General features: G+C 42.5%; 2 protein-coding genes and 1 long non-coding RNA gene across 9 annotated transcripts in view; 1 reads left to right on the top strand and 2 right to left on the bottom strand.

Annotated features, from left to right (window-relative positions):
- Positions 1–2,020, top strand: part of LOC106724193 — a 9,132-nt gene extending 7,112 nt beyond the window's left edge. The window contains exon 3 of the long non-coding RNA XR_001359943.1: positions 1,949–2,020. This is a non-coding gene — a long non-coding RNA (uncharacterized LOC106724193). The remainder of the gene's footprint in view (positions 1–1,948) is intronic.
- The window catches only part of TMEM41A (transmembrane protein 41A), a 20,033-nt gene extending 17,501 nt beyond the window's left edge, over positions 1–2,532 (bottom strand). For all 3 annotated transcript variants that reach the window (XR_001359939.1, XR_001359942.1, XM_014530604.1), the window contains exon 1: positions 2,357–2,532. Coding sequence is in view for 1 of the 3 variants with exons in the window: in XM_014530604.1 (XP_014386090.1) it covers positions 2,357–2,439 (83 nt within the window). In the remaining 2 variants the exon portion in view is untranslated. The remainder of the gene's footprint in view (positions 1–2,356) is intronic.
- LIPH (lipase, member H) overlaps positions 1,241–23,439 on the bottom strand; it is a 39,600-nt gene continuing 17,401 nt past the window's right edge. For 3 of the 5 annotated variants that reach the window (XM_014530595.1, XM_005858433.2, XM_014530599.1), the window contains 9 exons: positions 22,966–23,333; positions 21,278–21,386; positions 16,544–16,645; positions 13,915–14,004; positions 11,247–11,414; positions 9,533–9,628; positions 7,418–7,529; positions 3,927–4,100; positions 1,241–2,542 (listed from right to left, as the gene is read on the bottom strand). In XM_014530595.1, coding sequence (XP_014386081.1) covers positions 2,455–2,542; positions 3,927–4,100; positions 7,418–7,529; positions 9,533–9,628; positions 11,247–11,414; positions 13,915–14,004; positions 16,544–16,645; positions 21,278–21,386; positions 22,966–23,253 — 1,227 coding nt within the window. In that variant the 5' untranslated portion in view covers positions 23,254–23,333 and the 3' untranslated portion in view covers positions 1,241–2,454. The remainder of the gene's footprint in view (positions 2,543–3,926; positions 4,101–7,417; positions 7,530–9,532; positions 9,629–11,246; positions 11,415–13,914; positions 14,005–16,543; positions 16,646–21,277; positions 21,387–22,965; positions 23,334–23,439) is intronic. The other 2 variants (XM_014530583.1, XM_014530587.1) reach the window with 2 other exon arrangements.

Raw genomic sequence — 23,439 nt, 5'->3', positions numbered from 1 at the left:
TGGAAACGAAGGGCGGGTGCCTCCAGGGAAATGGACTCTGGCTGGGGGAGGGGAGGCCTTTACTTATAACTAAACATGGTTCCATAAGGCTCACAAGATAGTGGAGAGTGTTCATTTAATAAATAGTGTATTTCCTGAGTGCAGGCACCACGCTATGTACACAGCTCCTGCCCTGCAGAGCAGTCTAGTGGAGAAAATAGATATTAAATAGTCATACAAATAAATGTACAAAAATACAACTTAAAAAGGTGCTATGAAGGAGAAGTTCAGTGAGCTGTATGGGAAACGAGGTCCGAGAAGACTCCCCCTGAAGAAGTGACAGTTTAGCTAAGGCCCACACACTGAGTGGAAGATAATGGGTGAAGATGGCCAGGAAGAGGATAGACTATCTTGGATGTGGGATTCAGACAGATACACTGACAAAGAGAAGGGAGGAGAGGCCAGGATAGCAAGAGATCTTTGGGGCCTTGGGAGAAAGGTTCTGAGAAGAGAGAGGTCACACCTGTCACTGCCTTCATTTCTCCTGGTCACTGTTAAATGAAATTCACTGAAATTCGTTTCCACTCCAGTGAACAAACATCCTTCCTTCCTTCCTTTGCTCACTGACCGGTTCATTCATCCATCCAACCGGTCCACAGTGAGCAAGGTACTGAGCTAGGAGGCACCAGGAGAAGAAGCTGAGGGACACCCACTGGCCTGGGGAGTTTATAATAAATGACAGAAATGCTATTCTGGCACTTCCTTTCTATTGTTTTGACCCGCTGCCTACCAGGCAACGGAAGGAGGATGAAGAAGTGACTGCGCTAATCAGAATGCAGAACATAGGAAACTCTAATAAAATCAGGGCCTATAGCACACTGATCTCCATCCCCCGTGGCTGAGGGAATGTGGGAGGAGGGGGAAGGGTGATAAAAGAGACAGAAATGCTATTCTGGCACTTCCTTTCTATTGTTTTGACCCGCTGCCTACCAGGCAACGGAAGGAGGATGAAGAAGTGACTGCGCTAATCAGAATGCAGAACATAGGAAACTCTAATAAAATCAGGGCCTATAGCACACTGATCTCCATCCCCCGTGGCTGAGGGAATGTGGGAGGAGGGGGAAGGGTGATAAAATGTCCAGGTGGGAGGACCATCGCTGAGACTTTTCTCTCAGAGTGCAGTCATTCACTGCAGGCATCCCTCACTGAAGTGAAAAGCTCTGTACTGCATGTATAAAAATGTGCCACACGGGAACATACATACAGAACCCTCTAATTTATGAAATAGAGAGTCCATTTCTTTCAAATAAGGGCTGTTCTCACAGAAAGCAGTAGGAGAATCACTTGGGTGAGGAAGTCAGCAGGCCTGTGACACTCAGGAATCACAGAACGTCCCACAGTGGCCGCAGCTGTGGGAAGCGTGGTGCTCACCCCTTTGGCTCTATCCCCACACTGGGCATCTGGCCCCACGGATGGTCCTCCCTTGGTTCTGGCCTCTCTGGCCTTGGCCCTCTTGGCCTTGGCTTGGCTGCTGCAGTCATTCCAGATTCCTGGGCCACACAGCCCTGGGGAAGCCTAAGAATCCCTCAAGCTGGAGGCTGCCGGTGCTCCAGGAGCAAACCAGTTTATGCTTGGAACTCCTATGTTAGCAACACAAGTTACTTAGCATTATTCCAAAAGGTTAACATTAATTCCCTCTAACAGGTGGAACTGTGTATAGCATATGTTCATTTTGCATCTATGCATTGTCTAAATTTCCTTCAATAATCATGGATTACAGTAGTAATAAGGAAAAATAAACATTTTCCCCAATGTAGAGGAGGTGGGAAGCCAGGGTTTGGCTTTCTTACCTTCCCAGAGCAGCCCAAGAGAGAAGCTGGTGTTGATAAGGAATAGCTCTCTTATCCCATGTTAGATAAGCATTATAAAATTAAATAAAAGCAATTCACATTTATCATACCACTCACAGATGTGGCACCCATGGGATTTCGAAGAACCCTTCACAGACTTGCCTCCAAGACCCACTCGACAGCCCTGTGAGGTAGGTCTGTCTGGTTCCCTTCTATATGCGGGGACCTGGAGGAATTGGCACAGGGAATGTGGAGTCGAGTCCAAAGTGAGGTCTCCAGCCAGTCCTTCCCTTTAAGTGCTTGTCCCGCTGAACCGCCTGAGTGACAGGCAGCAGAATCACAGGGCAGAACAAACGAGGCCCCAGGACGCAGCCACAGAAGGCGCTGGCTGCCTGGGGCCTGGCTATTTCAGACTTGCCCTACTTAAGGCCTGCCTTCTCAGGACTGTTCTATAATCCAAAGTTGTCTGACATTTTGCAATGTGACATCCATGGGACAGGACTGGAAAAACCCTTGTTATTCCGTACTTTTTGTGCCTGGAGGAGACGGTAAGGAAGGCGAAGCTCTCAGAAAGCCTGCCATAGCTTTCTTGATGTTCCTTGGTGCTCATGTGTCCTGACAACAGTTACAATTGCAACTTTGGGCAAAGAATAGGTTGGAAGACGGTTTCAATGTTTTCCATCAGAACAAGGTCATACCGACACAACTGGGGCCTGCAAAAATAAGATGAAATAGTCTTGTCAACGAAATAATAAATATGCCCTATTCTAGTCAAATAGCTTGTATTATATCCTTAGGATATGAAATGATTTAGCAATTATTTCTAATGTTATAGGGAAATGCTTATGGTAAATAAGCAAAGTAACAGCAGCAACAACAATAAAACGGGATATAAAAATTTATTTGACACAGAAAGTCAACTAGGTCTAAGAACAGTAATAGAGCCCGACCGGTGTGGCTCAGCAGTTGAGGTCGACCCAGGAACCAAGAGGTCACCGGTTTGATTCCTGATCAGGGCACATGCCCGGGTTCTGGGCTCAATCCCCAGTAGGGTTCCTGCAGGAGGCAGTCAATCAATGTTTCTCTCTAATCGATGTTTCTCTCTCTCTATCCCATTCCCTTCCTCTCTCAAAATCAATGAAAACATATTTTTTTAAAATAACAGTAATAGAAAGCAGATTAGAAAGAAATAACCAAAAATGTTAACAGTGGTTGCCTTTGAATAATGACATTATGGGTGATGTTTCTCTACTTCCTAACGCTTTCTGCACTTTCCAAAATTTTTAAACGAACATGTATCCCTTTGGTAATCAGGAAAAAAAGTATTAAAAGAAACTTGTATTATTAAATGTTTTAGGGTACCCTAACCCTTCAGGAAAAGGGAATTTATAAAGTACTAGTGTTCACATCACTTCCTGCCTCCCTTGTGCCTGACATTGGATGCTAGAACTATATGTGGCATTAGTCACTAAACATACATACCATCTCAGCTTTTTCTTTTCTCCTTTGTCTCTATCTCTACACAAACACACACACACACACACACACACACACACACACACACACACAAACACATTCGTTGTTTACTTTTTTTTTAACCAATTGAGAATAGGTCATTTACCACTTAATTCTTCAGTGTGTATTTCCTAAGAACAAGGACATTTTCAGTGCAGTTATCAAATTTCACTTTCATACTGTACCAATGGAATAAAATATTCTAATTGTTCTATACCATTTTTTATACTAGGACCTGTTCTATCAGTTTGCTGAGTTATATGAGACTTTCTTTTCTACAACAAATTAGCAACTTGCAAAGCAATGTGGGTAGAGTGGTTAGGGAGGAATTGTATAACTCTATACATATAAGGACAATTATTTCTTTGGACTATTGGGCCATTTATCATTAAGTGCATACCAGTAAAATTTCCTTGGATTGCTGGGCTACTTGTTTTTATCAAGTCTATTTTTGGAAAACTCTTCACTTCCTTCATTGTGATTGATGAAGGCCAATTATAGCATTAGACCAAGCGGACTGGACAAGAACCAACAACATCTTTGGAAAACGGGCTTGTCAAACCCTGCCTATGTATGGCTCACCTCTCTGGATGGGCAAGTGACCTTAACTTCATTCGGAGAATCCTGAGCTTGTACCTCGGGCCTACTACAGATCCTGTAGAGAACACGAGGGAAATGGCTGCCACTTTATCCAGGTCTCGACTAAACCTTGCAAGCAGACTCACTTGGTGGTATTTCTGGAATGTTGCAGGTTCACTAGAAGGAAGAAATACTATTTTTATTTTATTTATTTTTATTTTTTAATAATTCTTTATTGTTGAAAGTATTACATATGTCCCCTTCCTCCCCCCCAACCATTGACTCCCTCTAGCCTGCCCCTGCCCCCCACCCCAGGCCTTCAGAAATACTATTTTTAAATGGATATTGATTGCTAGTGAAAGAAAAGAGTTTTGAAACTTATAAATCAGTAAGCAGGCAGCCATTTGACTCCATAGCCTGCAATAGCCGACTTTCGTGGGCAAAGTCCACTGGCTTCCCAAGCACTGCTGACCCCATGACCAAGGAAATGCTATGACTTTAGAGAGGTATGTGCTGCCTATAATAGCCAGGCAGCATCCTCAACTCTTGACACATGTCTCCAAACCCCTGAAAATTACTGCAAGGTGAGTATTAGTACAGTGGGGCCTTGACTTACGAGTTTAATTCGTTCCGAGACCAAGCTCGTTAAGGAGCTCGTTAACTCAAATTACTCTATCAACTCAATGCAAAAAAATCGGCCGAGAGACAGCTGGTATCTCAAAAAACTTGTTAGTGGGGACACTCGTAAGTCAAGGCCCCACTGTATCTTCGTTTCACAGACAAGGAAACAGGTGCTTTTAAAGGATGACTGTTATAGGATGTGAATTATATTTCAATTTCTTAAAAGGTTAAAAACAAGAAATACATGTAAAACATGGATATAGAAAGAGTCATCAGGCAGATAATAACCTTGAATGTGACTCCATTTGCACCCATAGTCTGGTAAGACTGGATAAACTCAAAGCACATACTGTAATATCATTTCCTTTACCTTAAATTGTAAAAATAATACTAAAATGTCAAAGTTTACCTTGCAAAAAAAGTAGCCATTATTTCCCACATAATAAAACAAGTATTTCCTTTTATTCCCATATATTCTCTGATTGGTGATGACTTTTTCACAAACACGACTAAAATGAGAATGATTAAACATGACTAATATGAAGATGTTAAGGTCTCTATTGTAATCAAGATTTAAAAACCCTCCAAATTTAGGAGCCCCTACTTGGAAGAAATTAACTATGTAAAATTAAAACTCCTATGACAGGTACTAGTAAATACGTAAGCAATTATTGACATGAATACTCATGTTTTGCTAAGTGAACACTCTCCATTATATAACTGCATGATCTCCCCTGCTATTTCCTAGAATCTCCAGATGAGGTCTCTGCCTCGCTGCCTCATTGAAGGTCACAGCTCAGAAACTACCTGAGGCTGATTCTTCAAGATGTGCTACACAGAGGGTGCCCTCCCTGAAAATGCTGCCCCACTGTGGGTATGAGAACACTGACACTATAGTGCGGTCATTGAAATACATCAATGAAGATCCCCAAAAACCCCACTACTCACAAATCCCAACAATGGTGGGGTGGAGGGAGCAATACAGCTTAGTGGGAGGAATATAATATAGTGATTAAAGCTATGGGCTTTGGGGTTGAACAGATCTGTCTCTGCTTTCACCTCATTCACCCTGATCAGCCAGCTGTGTGATACTGGCCAAATCACTTTCCTCATATGTACAATAGAGATGGTAATACTACCTCACAGGGTTTTAGTGAGAATTGCATTAACTAATGTGTGTAATGCACTTACTTCAATAAACAAAGGCTATTATCATTATTATCCAAGGATGCATTTTAAAAAAAATAGTCACCTCACCCTAGCTAGTTTGGCTCAGTGGATAGAGCGTCGGCCTGCGGACCAAAGGGTCCCGGGTTCGATTCTGGTCAGGGGCACATGCTCAGGTTGCAGGCTTGATCCCCAGTGCGGGGCGTGCAGGAGGCAGCCAATCAATGATTCTCTCTCATCATTGATGTTTCTATCTCTGTTTCCCTCTTCCTTCCTCTCTGAAATCAACAAAGAAATATATATTAAAAAAAAAAAGTCACCTCGCCTGGCCGGTGTTGCTCAGTGGCTGAGCATGGACCTATGAACCAGGAAGTCACAGTTCAATTCCCAGTCATAGCACATGCCGGGTTGCGGACTCAATCCCCAGTAGGGGGCGTGCAAGAGGCAGACGATCAATGATTCTCAGCATTGATGTTTCTACATCTCTCTCCCTCTTCCTTCCTCTCTGAAATCAATAAAAATATATTTGAAAAGTCACCTCTAAACCGCCCACCCACACTGTTTCTATCTACACTGTGAATCCGTAAGGCAATTGCCAGTTTCAGATGACATTCTTCTTGGTCCTCTATCCGTAAGGCCAAGAAACAACCCAAATACCTACTAGACAACAGGAACCAGGACACATTTCCTGAGAAAATGAATAAAATAAGCCTCAAGTGTTTTTGCTTAAAGAGTTTTGGTTTCTTTGTTCTTTTTCTCAATTGTAAAAGTAATAGATGAAACAAGTATTAATTAACAATTTTAAACAATATATAAATATACATATATAATACATATATACAATATATAGAAAATTGAAAAAATAAAGAGAAACTGAAAGAAAGCACTCATATTTCCACAACTCAAGGGGCAATCTAATATTTTGCCATGCTTCTATTTCATTTTTTATTAAGTTAAGCTAAAAATTTATACATAGATAATACATGTTGAATTTATACTTGGCATAATTTGATATCCTGAAGTTTTTCACTTAGTATACTATAAACATCTCATTTAATATGTTTTATAAATAATCCCAATGCATGAATGGTATTCTATTATATGGGAACATTTAAATCAACCATTCCCTCACTGTGCGGGTTTTAGGGTGTTTCCAATTTTCAATTGCAAGTTACATTTTCTGAGTTTCAAGAACATATACATATGTTTACATATATATGTAAGTATGTTTATGTATAGTATGAGCTCATAAGAGAATAGAAACATATGTGTACGGGGGTGGATGCCTGTGGGGGTGGGATTGTTGGGATGGACCAAGAATTTGCACTTATATTTTACATACTCCTTACTGTCTAAGTTCTTTACAGCAAGCAAAGATGAGTTTTGTAATTAAATGCTTAAACAAAGGAATGAAGGAGAAGAGGGAGAAAAGGAAGGGAGGGTGAAGGGTGACGTAGGAAAGGGAAAGAAGGGAGGGAAGGAGGAAGAGAGGAGACGGGGTAATAAATCCTTGCACCAATTCCATTTGTAAAGATCCTGGGAGATCAAGAGCCAAAGGAAGCAACTAAACAATATGTCCCCTTATATCTTTTGTAAAACAAAGGAAAGTACAGACATGTAAATAAGAAAATGGGTATATTTGGAATTCAATTTCTCTGAGCAAAAAAGGAAAATAGCAAACTATAAATGATCCCAACCCAACTTACTGATCGATTTTGGATTCTGTGGTATTTCCAGCTTTGTCTTTCAATTTGATTGTAATTGACCCTCTTCTTATGTTCTTGTTCCAAGTTATAATATCCACAAAGTAATGATATACTGCAAAACCAGGAGAAAAGATGGTTAAGAGAGAGATACTCCCAACTGTTCTCCTAAAGGGCCAGTTCCTGAAAACCTAACCTCCCTAATAACTGAGTCTCTTTTTAAATTCTTCTCTAGTTTCTCTGCCAACAACAGGGCAGAATTTTCTAAAATGTCTTTCTATTCCCTTTGGTAAAGATGGCTTGAGTGACAGCAGAACCCAATGGTATCCAGTCGCCATGGTTAGGCATCACCGTTGAAACAGTGTTCCCACCTATTGAACGAGGTCTCATGGCCTACTGCTGAGTGACAGGTTCATTTCAATCCCCGCCCATTTTAGAATAAACCAACCAGGTGGCCATGTAGAGACCCTCCACAGCTGTCAAGGTCTTCCCCAGCCTGGGCCACATCCACCAGCGTATCCAGCCTCCCTCTTCACTTCTTCGGTCATGCCACACCACCTGCACTGCCAAGCTCCTTCTTGCTCCTGAGCCTTCCCCTCACTTGGACACTCCTTTGCCACCTTTGCCAACTCATCCATCAGGTTTCAGCTTAATGTCACTTTGTCCAGGAGGCCTTCATTGACCCTCAGATTAAGTCAGATCTACCTCTTGGAATTCTTATCATGCTCTGGGATTCTCCCAGTATTAGTCAGCACACTTTACTGTATTTTTAAAATGCAAGAAAAAATGATAATAAAAACATGGTAAATGAATGGGTACATTCTATATATTAGTAAATATTGCCTGAATAGTGTCTTATGAGGTTACAAAAAAAGTGATAAAACTAAAATATACTACAACAACAAGTGGGAAGAAATAAAGGGAAGATTATTCCTCTTTATAATCTCAGCAATAACACCTTATAAACACCCATTAAATTCCTACTCAATAAATGAGCGTGCCTGGCATGTTTGGAGGACTCTTCTTCCTCCTCACTCTTTTTTGGTTTTTTAATATATTTCTTTATTGATTTCAGAGAGGAAGGAAGAGGTAGAGAGAGATAGAAACATCAATGATGAGAGAGAATCATTGATCAGCTGCCTCCTGCACGCCCCCCACTGGGGATCGAGCCCGCAACCCAGGCATGTGCCCTTGACCAGAATCGAACCTGGGACCCTTCAGTCCGCAGGCCAACGCTCTATCCACTGAGCCAAACTGGCTAGGGCTTCCTCCTCACTCTTTGCTCACCAAGGTCAAGGATGCTTTGGGAAGATGGGATCCCACGATAACATTCAAATTTGCTATTTCTTGGTCAGACTTGTAGAGAAGGGGAAAGAGGCTCAGGGAGATGGCTGTCCCACAAAGGAGTAAGGTAAGCCCTGGAGTTGCCATTTTATGACCCATTATTGCTCAAGGGCCTGCTCCATTTGGACCTGGCAGACACAAAACCCTTGGCTGCCATATGTGGCTCTAAAGAAAGAGGGAAACCCAGTGATCTGCAGCCTCTTTTTACAAGTGTTGCTCCCAAGAAAAGTGAAAAGGGAGACAAGATTACAAGACATACATCTGCCAGGGAAAATTCCTTGCTTCTCAGGCCATCTTATCTATTACCTCATTTAGCTCCCAGCTGGAATACCCAATCTCTCAACATCTTTTGAAGGTCATCATAGTTGCTTTAGAGGTGGAGCTGATCCACCCATAGATGTGGCTGACACCCAATTTTTCCTAGAGCCAATCTTATGTCTCTGGGTGATCAAGCAATTTTCTGGAAGATGTTAGCAATTACAATGGCCATCCAATGAAGCTAACAACTTTGTTGATATTTCAATCCTTATTACCCAGAAGATAGACATTCTTATCCCCATTCGACCTAGCAGGACATTGAGACTCAGAGAGGTCAAATGTCTTGACTAAAGTCGCACAGCTATGATGTAGAGTCAAGATTCGACCTAGGTCTTTCCAACTCCAAAGTCCACACTGCACCATGGCCTGCATTTACTAAGAAGTAGCTGGGAAGCTGAGACTCAGTCATTCCAAAAGTAAAGGGGTTGGGTAAAAGCAACAACCACATTCACTCACTGCAGAACGGTTTCTCCTCAGCTGTGTCAAAGTATGCTTTAGTCATAGGAGGGTCTTTCTCCGTTAAATAGTCTTTCCAATTATCAGCATAATAGCCTACAAAACAAGTTGGAAAAGTGTAATGTTAACATGTTTTACATAAACGTAAAAGCAGTTGGGGAGGCGGCAAGAACAGCGAGTTTGGCTTCCATCACCACTGAGGTAATTTCCCTCACGCCCACCCTCATGGTGAGGACCCAAAGGGCCACCAGGGCAGTGCCTGCCCAGCACCCACCACACTCTACTCACTACCTGATCCCTAAGAGCTGGGACATGCAAAGGGCCCTACCGTGGTTTTCCCTCCTTTCCACTGACATTACATCACCCAGCCTGGTTCTCAGTAGCAGGTGGAGAAGTGGAGCAGACTAAAAATAGTGCTGATATTTTTCAGTAATACATTCATTTTATAGCTTAAACAGATTCAGGGACCTAGAACAGCATCACTCTTGCAAAGCAATGTGTTTTCTTGAACTGCAATCGAGCCCCTAAGCTGCATAGAACCTGGGTTTGCCATGTGGTTATGTCATCAAGCAGATGAATGTCCTTCAAACGTGTGACTTCAGGAAGGAGACTGAGTCCCCTCAGTACCTCAGAGTGGCCTTGCTCTCTCTCCTCTGTCCCCATTCCTATAGAACTGCCTCTGGCTTCTGACTTGAACTGGGGTGGGACCCAGGCATCAGTATTTTTAAAAAGCTCTCCAGGTGATTCCAATGCATAATCAGGGTTGAGAATCCCTTGTCTACAGAACACCCAGACGTTAACTTGGGTTTTTCCTTTGGGAGCAATTAGAAAATTCTCATAACTCTCTGGTTCCAAGGTCCTCACCACCTGAAATGTTTCTATTAACCCTTAGCAAATATCCCAGCAGCCTCCACAGTATCCATCACCCCATCCCGCCCCCGTACAGTGCACACGAGAGTCAGTATGATATGAAGGCACTTACAGGCACAACTTGTCGGAACGAGTAATTCTGCAAGGCTCATGTGACCGAAGGGAGCAAAGAGGTTGTGTACAATGAGAGGGCATTCCTGTCCCCAAGGGAGCAGGCTACATAAGGGGATTGTGCCCTGGGTGGGCTTAGAAACTTTTCTGGAACCTTCTTTTTCATGCTAGAATAAAGGGTCCAAAGAGGTTGCACTGCCTTCTGGATGAAATCCTATACAGCAGCGGTTCTCAACCTGTGGGTCGAGACCCCTTTGGGGGTCGAATGACCCTTTCACAGGGGTCGCTTAAGACCATCGGAAAACACATATATAATTACATATTGTTTTTGTGATTAATCACTATGCTTTAATTATGTTCAATTTATAACAATGAAAATACATCCTGCATATCAGATATTTACATTACGATTCATAACAGTAGCAAAATTACAGTTATGAAGTAGCAACGAAAATAATTTTATGGTTGGGGGTCACCACAACATGAGGAACTGTATTAAAGGGTCGCGGCATTAGGAAGGTTGAGAACCACTGCTATACAGGTTGCTTTTCTAACATTGATTAGAAGACCCCAGAGTACTTCACAGAACAAATTGGCTAGAAAAAGCTGACCATATAAATTTTCCAAAAGCACACAATTTCCAGGCTTATTTTTAGATAGTAAAATGGTTCTGGGATTTCTACCAAAAATTTGCTCTTTGTTAATCAGAAGAAAAACTGCCTGTTGGACTTACCCAGAAGTGGACAGGACTCCTGTTGTGGTGTGCCACAGCTGACACACTTGCCGTTCCTATAATCCCGGTAGGAGTCGCAGGGATAGGCAGTGACAGTGCAGTTCTCTCTCAGGGAAGAGAGATACAGGTACACGGACTTCTGGTGGTCACATTTAAAGTACTGCATTCCTGGGTTGTGAAAGGAATGATTAAAGAGTAGAACAGTTGTAGCATTTAATAATATTATATGACAGACGGCATGTACACACACACACACACACACACATGCAAGCACAATTTGTCATGTCTCCTATGTACCAGGCCCTGTACTAACAGCTTCAGTATATTCTATTCCATTCAATCCTTATAAAAACCCATAGATCAGAATTCATGCTAACAAGTGACAGGAGAAAAGATGACAGGCATGATTGTCCCCGTTTTATCTAGCAGGACTTTGAGACTCAGAGAGGTTAAATGACTTGACCAAGGTCACACAGTTATTATGTGGTAGAATCAAAACTCGACCTATGTCCTTCCTTTGTCAGTGAAATGGAGAAGAAAAATTCAATGGTAGTCAGAGATTCCCCAGAGGTTTTTAGCAGAAGACAAGTACGCAAGTACATTTAAACTATTCAAGATATCAAAAAAAGAAGCCATCGGGGGAGAGGGAGGGAAATGGTAGAGGAAGATCCCCCAGATGGGAAAGAAGAAGAGATAGCTTTGGGAAAGGATGATGGATGACTCCACCCTGGGTCCAGATGAAGTCACTCAGAAAAGGTCCCAAAGATGGGTAATCAATGGAGGTAAGAGGTAAGGTTCTGAATGGGAATCAAATCCCATGAAAAGAGGAGCTATGTCTGTGAGCTAGTGGTTTGTAGAGGCACTGAATGCTGGAGTCAGATCAACATTTATCCTCTTATGCCCACTTAGGAAGCCAATATTTATTTATTATTCCTAGATCTCCCACTTGCAAAAACAATGAAGCTAATAACAATACAGAGGATGTCCTGTATAAGCGGAGCATGTTATCTTTGTCTGCTCATGGATGTAGTTACACTATATCACACAGGACAGGACTGCTTACCATTTAAGGTACCATATTGTTGGCCCTATTATGCTATTTCATCAGGATCATTTTCAAAAACTACATCATTCCCATGGGGCCATAGATAGCTACCATTTTGTAACAAGATCATCTTTTTCTAGAATTATTTCCAGGATGTTTAACTTTCTATAGCAATGGTGAAATAAACATTTAGAACACTGAGGGATAGGTTTTTCATTCGGTCCATTTTTGTTTTGTGAGGTTTTTCCCATTATAAAAGTAATATATGTTCATTTAGAAAATAGTAAATAATGATGTTAAAATCTCATAGAAGTCTAATGTCTAGAGATCACCCTAATTATTGTTTGGAGCATTTAAATTTAGTCTTCTTTTCTATACTTACACCTGTGCAAATACACATCCTACATAATAAAAGCCTAATATGCAAATCGACCGAATGGCAGAACAACCAGTAGAATGATGGGTCGCTATGACACACACTGACCACAGGGGGGCAGACACTCAACACAGGATCTGCCCCCAGCCCGCAGGCCCCAGGCCAGCCAAGGCGGGTACCAGTGGGGAGCCCCCCTGACCACCCCGCCAGTCACCCCACAGATCAGCCCTGATCGTTGACCAGGCCTAGGGACCCTACCTGTGCAAGAATTTCAAGCACAGGGACTCTAGTCCTATATAATAAAAGCCTAATATGCTAAGTGTCTGGTCATCCATTCAACCAATCAAAGCATAATATGCTAATGATATGCTAAGGCTGCTCAACCGCTCGCTATGATGTGCACTGACCACCAGGGGGCAAACATTCGACCACTCAACCAGTTGCTATGATGTGCACTGACCACGAGGGGACAAATGCTCTGACTGGTAGGTTAGCTTGCTGCTGGGTCCGGCCAATCAGGACTGAGCAAGAGGGGCTGAACACACCCTGGAGCCCTCCTGTGGTCCCTCCCCAGCTGGCCAACCTCCCGATTGTGCACCAGTGGGGTCCTAGGCCTGGCCTGCACCTTCTCACAATCCGGGACTCCTTGGGGAATGTCAGAGAGCCGATTTCAGCCCGATCCTGCAGGCCAGGCTGAGGCACCCCACTAGTGCATGAATTCATGCACCGGGCCTCTTAAAAATAAGTTGGGACCATGCTTATTTTTAGAGTTTGTATCTTTTTCATTTAACATCATACTGTAAGCATTTTCATTAACCTCTAAAATATGACTTTTATCAATTATATTCCTTTGTGTGTATGTACCATATTCATTTAATAATTTTCCTATGTTGGACATTTAATTTAATTTCTAAAAATTTAACCATTATAAATAACACTGTGTTGAATACCTTTGCACTTTAATTTTTGTCTACATTTCCTATTATTTCTCTAAAAGAGATTTCTAGGTCAAAGACACACCTTTTCAAGAGGGACAGATAATTCATAATAGCTTTTAATCATTTGGTTATGGTTATTAACCAAATGTATATTTGAGTAATAATTATAATTTATAACTTATATTTATACCACCTCTACTTTCTCAGGAATCTTTTTTATTAACAACTACCCCCACATAGGATATCAGATTTTTAAAATATGCTTTTTAAAAACCGCTATTTTACAAAATATAAAGTATCTGAACTTACCTCCAAGTATTGTTTTGGGGCAACCAGGTTGATCCAATCCTCCATTTGGATAGAAGTCTATGTTTCCTAATGGTTCCTTGTAGCCCAGTGCTGAAAGAGAATATACTGCGCTTTACACTGCTTTGAACTTTGCACATCTCATAGCTCATTTGCCTGCAGGATGTGGGCAAGGGCTGTATTATTGTTGTTGTTGTTGTTATTGTTACTACTATTATTATACCTACTTAAATATTTTGCCCAAAGTTACCCAGCTAGTTAAAGAGCATCATTGCTGTACACACACACACACACACACACACACTCTAATAGGAGACTATGAAGATAGTGATGGAATTTATTTCTGATATTTGTAAAGACAAAAGACAGCTTGGTCACTCATTCACTGCAAGGCTGATAAAAGAACCCCATGAAATGAAGAACTATGTCTGTAAGCTAGTGGTGTGGAGAGGTACTGAATGCTGGAGTCAGGTCAACATCTCTCTCTCTTTTTCTTTTTTTTTGTTAATCCTTACCCTTACCCTAGGATATTCTTTCCATTGATTCTTAGAGAGAGTGGAAGGGAGGGAGGGAGGGAGGGAGAAAAACATTGATGTGAGAGAGAGATGTGGATTGATTGCTTTCCACACACACCCCAACTGGGGCCAGGGATCGAACCTGCAACCCAGGAACCCACCCTTGATGGAGAATCAAACCCTTGACTCTTTGGTGTGCAGGTCAATGTTTCAACCACTAAGCAATACCAGCCAGAGCATTACTTTTCTTCTTTACATTTGTCTGGAACCCTCTATTTCCTGAGCCTCTACTTACATTTGTGTAAATTTTTAATGAATAAGAAATAGGGAAAAATGAACTTTTACTTAGTAGAAAAAAAATCTTTAAAAATTTGGGATCTAGGATGACAGAGATTGGAAACTCTTCCAGAAAACAGGGACCTAAAAAATTATCTATAAATGTAAAAACCTAAGCAACCATTACAAGCGGACAACCGAACAACTGGTCAACTGGTCGCTATGATGCACACTAACCACCAGGGGGCAGATGCTCAATGCAGGAGCTGACCCTTGGTGGTCAGTGTACTCCCACAGCCAACCTCCTGTGGCCCAGCCAACCTCCCATTGTCCCTCCCTCCGGCCGGCAGGCCCCAATCGCCAGCCAGGCCGAGGGACCCCATCTGTGCATGATTTTGTGCACCAGGCCTCTAGTAGATTTAATAACTGCTTATTCTCTTTAACCTTGAGACCCCAAATAATCAGTAAAATGTTTGATTAAAACGATTATTTATATTTGTATATAAATAATGTTTACATCATTGCAATAATAATAGTTATTATCTATTGAGAACCTGTATGTGTTTGTAGGCATGATATGAGGTGTTTTACACACCTTCTAATTTCACAGTGTCTGCAAAGTAGCTATTGGTAAGTTCAGATGAAGTAACTTACAGATGAAGAGAATGAGGCTCAGAGGACTTCAGGGACAAACACAAACCACTAGAAAGAACAAAATCTGGGATTTGAGTCCATCTCTGCTGACCACAAAGTTTATATGCTTTCCTTCAAAATTCACTTTCTCTACAAAAATAAAAGATGAATTGCTCTATCCCATCAAGCATGAAGATGGCAGTGAGGTACTGCACTTAAGGTAATACTCTGCAACTACACAGCAAGAATATAGCTGTTTCACAGAAATATTTTTTCTAAGGCAAACAATTGCTGAATACCACACCAAGAAAGGTGGTCAAGGTTATTTTTTAAGGTGGTTGTATCACAAAAGGGGTGTACAATTAAATGATTACTATGCTCTGTCCTCTCAGCCCTCCCCAAGTTCCTACTCCACCTCTTCTCTCAGACATCTGGATATAAAGACCCATCCTTAACATCACCCAAACCCCATGATGCACAACCAATCCCAGACAGGAAATCAGCACCATAAAAGCTAGAAATGGCCAGGAAGATCCATAGAGAGCTGGTAGTGCAGAATAAATCACTCTGTGTAGAGCTATAAAACACAGGACTGTGTATTTCAGCTTAGGGGAATAATGAGAAAGAACCAACAAAAAAACAGGAAATCATGAATGGAGATCCAGTTGTACATATGGAAACATTTGTCCACATGCTGTGCAAAGCAGCCAGTCCTTGATTGGCCAAGATGATCACTTTAAAAATAAGAAGAAGCCCAGCCGCGGTGGCTCCGTGGTTGAGCATCAACCTATGAACCAGGAGGTCACAGTTTGATTCCTGATTAGGGCACATGCCCGGGTTGTGGGCTCGATCCCCAGTGTGGGGCGTGCAGGAGGCAGCCGATCAATGATTCTTTCTCATCATTGATGGTTCTATCTCTCTCTCCCTCTCCTTTCCTCTCTGAAATCAATAAAAAATATTTTTTAAAAATAAAAATAATAGGAAGAGATGACAGGAAAAGCACCTTTACTCCAGCAAGCGATCTAGGTGCCTGCATCAAGATCCACAGAAATCTTCCCTTCAAGATGTCTGTGGATTTGGAACTCTGCCCCACAGGAAAAGGGAATCTGGAGGAACTTGATCTGCCCCTGCATGACAATCCCCCCAGGAGAAGACTCCACGGGAGTCTGGGTGAGGGGGTCCCTGACTCACAAGCAGGGGAATGTTACCATCAATGTCGGAATGGATGACGTCAACGAACTGTGCATCGCTGGGATCTAATCTGTCCTCGGGCGGTTTCCCGTTGAATAAAGGGCCGGCAGGGTCGAGGCCTGGAAGGAAAACAGAGCTGGTCTGGCAGCCCCACGCAATGAGTCACCTGCAGCTTTTGATCCCTCTCCTTGAAGAAGGCCCACAGGCTGCAGGGCACCCCAGAGTGGGCAAGCGCCCACATTCCCATCCTGCTCCGTCAGGCTGCTTTCCACAACCCTCTAGCCTTTTCCCACAGTAGAGGTGGCTACCCTGGCAGTGCTCGGAGGACGGCATCCAGATTCCACCGGGAGGTATAGCTTGTGCACAGCTCAGCAGCAGAGAGTACACAGACATATGGGGGACAGGGGAACCTAAACTGGTTCCTCAGGAAAAAGCACCGAAGGGTGCATATAAAAAGCAAACACTATACTTATCTTTATCCCGTTTCAAATGATCCAGAAACTTCACTAAACCTTTTCTTCTTTACAGTTTCCATTTGTATTCATATATACCAGCTCATAAGCTCCACATCACAAGCTTGTGAGGGAGGCAGGGTAGCTATTATCTTTCTCATTTTACATATGAATGAACTGAGGTTCAGGGAGATCAAGTGTCTTAACCAGAGCTGCAGACTCACAATGCAATCACCTCTCTCTGTGGAGCTCTGGGTTTTATTGCGCTGAGTCTGGCAAGCTCGGTAGGAAAGAGTGAAACTCTCCTGTCAGCGAAGGTATCAGACCGGGTATCGAGGAGGGAAACAACGTGGGTGTCAATTCCTATAGAACTGACCCATCCCATAAATGCCTGAACTGATTTCTTGCTCTTGGTCAATGTTAGCTGGGCGTTCCTCACCATCATTATGAAACAGCTGTAAAAACAAGACAGCAGCTCCCATGATGCTGTAACCACAAAATAAAAACTTTAAACTAAAAAACAAACAAAAACAAACACCAGAGGTTCCAACAGGCCCTGCTTACTAGAAGCCTGGAGTGAGGAAAGTTTCATGGGACTTATGGAGGATTTTATCTATGAATGTCGTTTTAAATGATATCTCTCCATTCCCTGGTGTTCCATATAAAATCCAAGAGATAGCATATTTGCCTCCACTTTCCTGGGTCTCCCGTGGTCGGCAAACTGCAGCTCGCGAGCCACATGCGGCTCTTTGGCCCCTTGAGTGTGGCTCTTCCTAAGCCTTAGGAGTGCCCTAATTAAGTTAATAACAATGTACCTACCTATATAGTTTAAGTTTTTTTTTTTTAAATATATTTTATTGATTTTTTTACAGAGAAGAAGGGAGAGAGATAGAGAGTTAGAAACATCGATGAGAGAGAAACATCGATCAGCTGCCTCCTGCACATCTCCTATTGGGGATGTGCCCACAACCCAGGTACATGCCCTTGACCGGAATCGAACCTGGGACCTTTCAGTCCGCAGGCCGACGCTCTATCCACTGAGCCAAACCGGTTTCGGCTATATAGTTTAAGTTTAAAAAATTTGGCTCTCAAAAGAAATTTCAATCGTTGTATTGTTGATATTTAGCTCTGTTGACTAATGAGTTTGCCGACCACTGGTCTAGCTTCAATTTCTCCATTTCTACCCTCTCAACACTCTTGCTTCCTTGAGGCTTATCTTTATCTGCTTTGTTTCCTTAGCTCCTTCTCCACCCTCACCCCCAGCTTCTCTTATTTTTCTATCGGCTCCCAATGAAACTGAAGAGGGAGGAGATGGATGAATACCCAGGCACCCAAGTCCACAGATATTCTCAACAAAAAAAGAGAAACGCATAGCCTTGCAGAGAGTTTGCTGGGGAAGCCTGGTCTGCACAGAAGACAGCACCACTTGAGGTGTAAGAAGATGAACAGTGAGCCAGTGAGAGCCCAGTACCGCAGCCTCCAGATCCATGGCCAATAAATCTGCTCACTATATAAAGTTCAAACCGGGGCAATTTTAAGAGTCATGAAGGCGCTGTTAATAATTATATCAGGACTCAAGGCACAAATGGGGACTGTCACAATAAACTTGGACATAATGCTCTCCTTAGTGATATGCCACAGCAAATGATGAGTTTACAATGTCAGCCACAAATCACAGGTAAGCTGTACTTGGTGTGGGCAGAGACCACTGGAGTCAGGTAGATGTAACATGGAGCCCCAAACTAATGCCAACCAGCTGTGTGACCTCGGGCAGGTTACTTTACCTCTCTGGACCTCAGTTTCCTTATCTGCAAAATGGAGGTAGAATTAATAGCTACTTCAGAAGACTTATAAAAGGACTTCTAGATCTGAATTCAGAACATGCTGAGATTATTGTAGAACAGAAACAAAATGAACTGTATTGGACAGCCCAGTAAACTCTTGGACCCCAACCGCAGAGATTCTGATTCAGTAAGCTGACATTGTATCAGCCCTCCAAGGTGATTTTTACACACAGTTAAGATTGAGAATTAGCCCTGGTCAGAGTTGCTCAGTTGGTTGGAGCATCATCCCGTAAACTAAGAGGTTGTGGGTTCAATTCTAGCCGGGGCATATTCCTAGGTTTCGAGTTCATTGCCAGTGGGGGTGCTTACAGGAGGCAGCCAGTCTATGTTTCTCTCCTCTCTCTCTTTCCCATCCTCTCTCTCTAAAATAAATAAACATATCCTTGCCCAGCCGGCATGGCTCAGTGGTTGAACATGGACCTATGAACCAGGAGGTCATGGTTCAATGCCCGGTCAGGGCACATGCCCAGGTTGTGGGCTCGATCTCCAGTGGGGGACTTGCAGGAGGCAGCCAATCAATGAGTCTCTCTCATCATTGATGTTTCTATCTGTCTCTCCCTCTAACTTCCTCTCTGAAATCAATAAAAATGTATATTAAGATAAATAAGTAAATAAATAAGTAAATAAATAAATAAACATATCCTCTGGTGAGGATTAAAAAAAATTTTTTTTCATTGAAAATTTAATGTATTATCAAGTGATGTGGGTACTTGAAATATTTTAAAATCTATTCATGCTCTGCTATCTTGTGTTGAAGAAATTAATGAGAAGTAAATGCAGGAGCTGTGCCTGGACAGGAAAAGCAAAAGGAAGGGCAGAAGAAAGAAAGGGACAGGGAAGAGATTTAGCAGCCATTCCGGCCTAGATAATTAACAAGCAGAACCATCCAATACTTGGGAGGTGGGAGTGCACTGTGTCCTTGGGTAGCAGGCCAGATTCCTACTCCATAATCCAGGGACCCCCATTCAGGCAGGACAGTGGGAGATGCGTGGAAAAGGGAAATAAATGCTTAACCCCTGAAACTGCTCTCAGGGACAGCTGAGATTGACCCTGGGGCTCAGAGAGGATGAGGAATCAGGAGAATTTGGGGGAGTCAGTGGAGAAAGAACACTGAGCTGCCAATGGCCGAGTCCAGGTCACAGAGCAGGACCATGTGGACCGAGAGGGGAAGGAAGGCGGGCTGGGGAAATTTCCATGGTCAGAGGCCAGGTCACATTGCATTCACATCCAAAGTAGTTGTGGAACAGGTTTGCTGGGAGGCTGAAGGGTGAGACTGGGAGTTAAGTAGAATAAGCCAATGGTGGTCTGGGACTAGTACTGGGGAGTAAATTTTGCTCATTTCTCCCGGAACTTTGTGTCTGTGATGTCAGGTTGGTAGCTTGAATTCAGATGGGCATATGTATACCATGTAAATCAGTAAAGGAGCACAAGCAAATTCAAGTCATCTGTTCTTCGTACCCATAGGGGAAAAGGAAATATTTTTTTAGGTAAGAACATGTTGTTTTCTAAAACATAGTAATAGTTGTAAAAAGTAAAAAGAGCTTTGCTTCCCTAAGAAAGCAGGTAAATAAGAAAAATAAGGGCAACCTGGTTCAGGGTAAAAGTAAAGTAAAAAGAATGTGACCTCAAGTACCAGCAAATGGTGAGAGAGAGAGAGAGAGAGAGAATGAGAATGAGAATTACTTGCCCAGGGGCTACCTGTCAAGTTAAGTAGCACATTCAGACTTGTGACCCTAAAAGTTTACCTTCTAATCTTTTAGGGCCTAAATTGCATCTTTTACCTCTCCCCTCCCTCCTTATTTACCTTCCAGACTCCCTATAATTAAAATAGCTATCTCCATGTGAGCATGAATTCTGGGAAAGGTATAAATGGGAGAGTCTTAAGTTTCTGAAAGGGAAAGCCTCCTTCAGCCCTCCATTTGTAGCCCAGGAGAGTTACTAGCATATTAGACAGGAGAACCCAACACAGGTTCGTTTGGGATTTGACCTGTTGTGTTGCTGAGTTTTAGCTTGAAAGCTAATATTCAGAGAGTAAACCTGAGCCATCAAAATTCCAATCTCATTTTCCTATTGTGAAACTCCTGCTGTGCCTGGGGACAGAAATTTATTAGGTATGTAGTTCAAGCTATTCTGGATTAAATGAAAGGAAGAAGGATATCTGCTTGAGGCACAGAGATCAAATACCCAAGAGACATAGCTGTTTTTCTAGCCATAACAGAAATAAAGTCACCACCAATCTTTTCTACAGCATATGTAATTTGCAAAGTGCTTTGCATATATCTTATTAAATAATAACCTGAGGTCAACATTGGTCTTCCTTTTGCACAAGAGGACGTTAAATAATTGGAAGAAGATCTGGCTTTCAAGCCAAGGACTTGGATTGCCTACATCATGCTCCCCTAGTGAACACCCTGCCCAGGCTCACCACCCCATGTCCATTCACAGGAAGCCTTACCTGTAATTCTCCCCAGCTTCCCATTGTACTCCTCTCCAACAAACCCAGATATGTGGGCTCCTAGACTTACTCCAATCATGTAAATGTCGTCAAGAGATGCTCCTTTTGTCTGGAATTTCAAGAGATCCATCATTATAAATTGTGGGGGCCAAGGAGTTGACAACATTTGGAGAAATGTCCTATCTGTTGATTTTGGAGAAACACATCTAAACACCTTATATCCATTATCTCACTTAAGTGTCACTACACCCTTGCAAAGTAAATACTATTCATTTGATTACACAGATGAGAAAACTGAGGCCTGGAGTAAAAGTGATCTGCTCAAGGCCAGGCAGTGGGGAGGGGTCAGAGTAGCATTCAAACCAGACCGTCCAACTCCAATCCTGTGCCTAACCCTTTAGGCCATGGTGTCTCCATTCATGTTTCTTCTAGAAACCAAGCCAAAACATCTGTAAAACCTTCTCAGTTGGGGAGAAGGGTAACAATACATTTCGATGAACTTTTATTTATCTTCATGTTTGCTCAGTTAAATAAATTTACCATGGAGAGGGAAGGAAAGTAGGGTAGGAGTGGATCACATTGACCATAGTCTGTGGGGACAGCCTGTCATGAGTTGTTTGAATATTTACCTTTCCAGGGCTGTGGCTTAGGTGGGGAACTCTTATAAAACATATGCCACTGTTAGACACAGTGACTCACTCTAAAAGAGTCATGATACAAGTCACTTTTTTTTTCATAAAAGGGGCAATTCATGAGTTATTTAATCGCCATAGCCGGTTTGGCTCAGTGGACTGTTGAATCACAGGTTCGATTCGGGTTGAGGGCACATGCCTGGGTTGCAGGCTTGATCCCCTGTGGGGGTATGTGCAGGAGGCAGCCAGTCAATGATTCTCTCTCATCATTGATGTTTCTATCTCTGTCCCTCTCCCTTCCTCTCTGAAATCAATAATAAATATTTTTTTAAAAAAGAGTTATTTAGTAAGTCTTCTAAAGACATAAATCATACATACACAGAAATCTCTCATCAGACCATGTGTATCAGTTTTGGTTTTGGACAGTCTAGTCACTAAACTTTTGACATTTCTAGGAAGAGGAACAGCTATAGAAGTTAAGGAAGATCTAATCATTGAAGCCAAGAAACTCCTAGACCAGTGATGGCGAACCTATGACACGCGTGTCAGAGGTGACACGCGAACTCATTTTTTTGGTTGATTTTTCTTTGTTAAATGGCATTTAAATATATAAAATAAATACCAAAAATATAAGTCTTTGTTTTATTATGGTTGCAAATATAAAAAAATTTCTATATGTGACATGGCACCAGAGTTAAGTTAGGGTTTTTCAAAATGCTGACACGCTGAGCTCAAAAGGTTCGCCATCACTGTCCTAGACAGAACCTGTTAGAAAAATATGCCCCTTCCTAAGGATACTTTGCTGTCATTCGCTGGAAAATTATTTTAACAAACATATGAATCTATAATGGCAATGATGCTCCCTTAGGTGGGCGTCCTGTGCAGCGAACAACCTGCACAGCCATCCTTATGGGCTTTCCCTCTCCCTCCCCTGGGGCTTATGTGGATCTGCAAAATAGTTCCCCTGTTCACTGCCGATACTCCTTGGCTTTCACTCTTCAGATAATGGGCCAGTTTCAATTTAGCCCCGAATCATCTAAGAGAATGCTCCCTTACCAACAGGTGATCGATAAATTTCTTCAAGACTGTTGCTACTTTTCTGGTCTTATCAGCAGCCTTGCTGTATAATATCGTTGTAGCTCCTCGATTCCAATCAACAACAATCACGTTCATGTCCTCTACGGAGAGCAAACCCTCTACTAAGTCCCCTATCCAAACGGGAGGGGAGCCTGTTGGCCTGAATCCATGGATAATGAAGGTGGTTCTCTTGGTCACGTTCAAGTTCCCCAAAGCTGTGGCGTTGATGACTTGTGCGCAGGTCGGGTCTCTCCTTGTGTAGAGCATCAACTTTACCCGGAGTCCCGTACCAACCACTGCACTGTGGAAGCTCAGTCGGGTGAATGAAGGACATGTTTCATCTGTGTCTGAAAATAAAAATTAGATGGCATCGTGATGGTTCTTTACTTAGTGGGGCATCAAGTCATATACTTGTTGGAGTTCTATGTGCCTTACAGCACCTAGCTATCAAGA

This window comes from Myotis brandtii, unplaced genomic scaffold (genome assembly GCF_000412655.1).
Source record: "Myotis brandtii unplaced genomic scaffold, ASM41265v1 scaffold118, whole genome shotgun sequence".
In the NCBI taxonomy this organism is placed as follows: Eukaryota; Metazoa; Chordata; class Mammalia; order Chiroptera; family Vespertilionidae; genus Myotis; species Myotis brandtii.
Note: the sequence above shows the minus strand (reverse complement) of the source record. Positions and strands in the feature narration are given on the sequence as shown.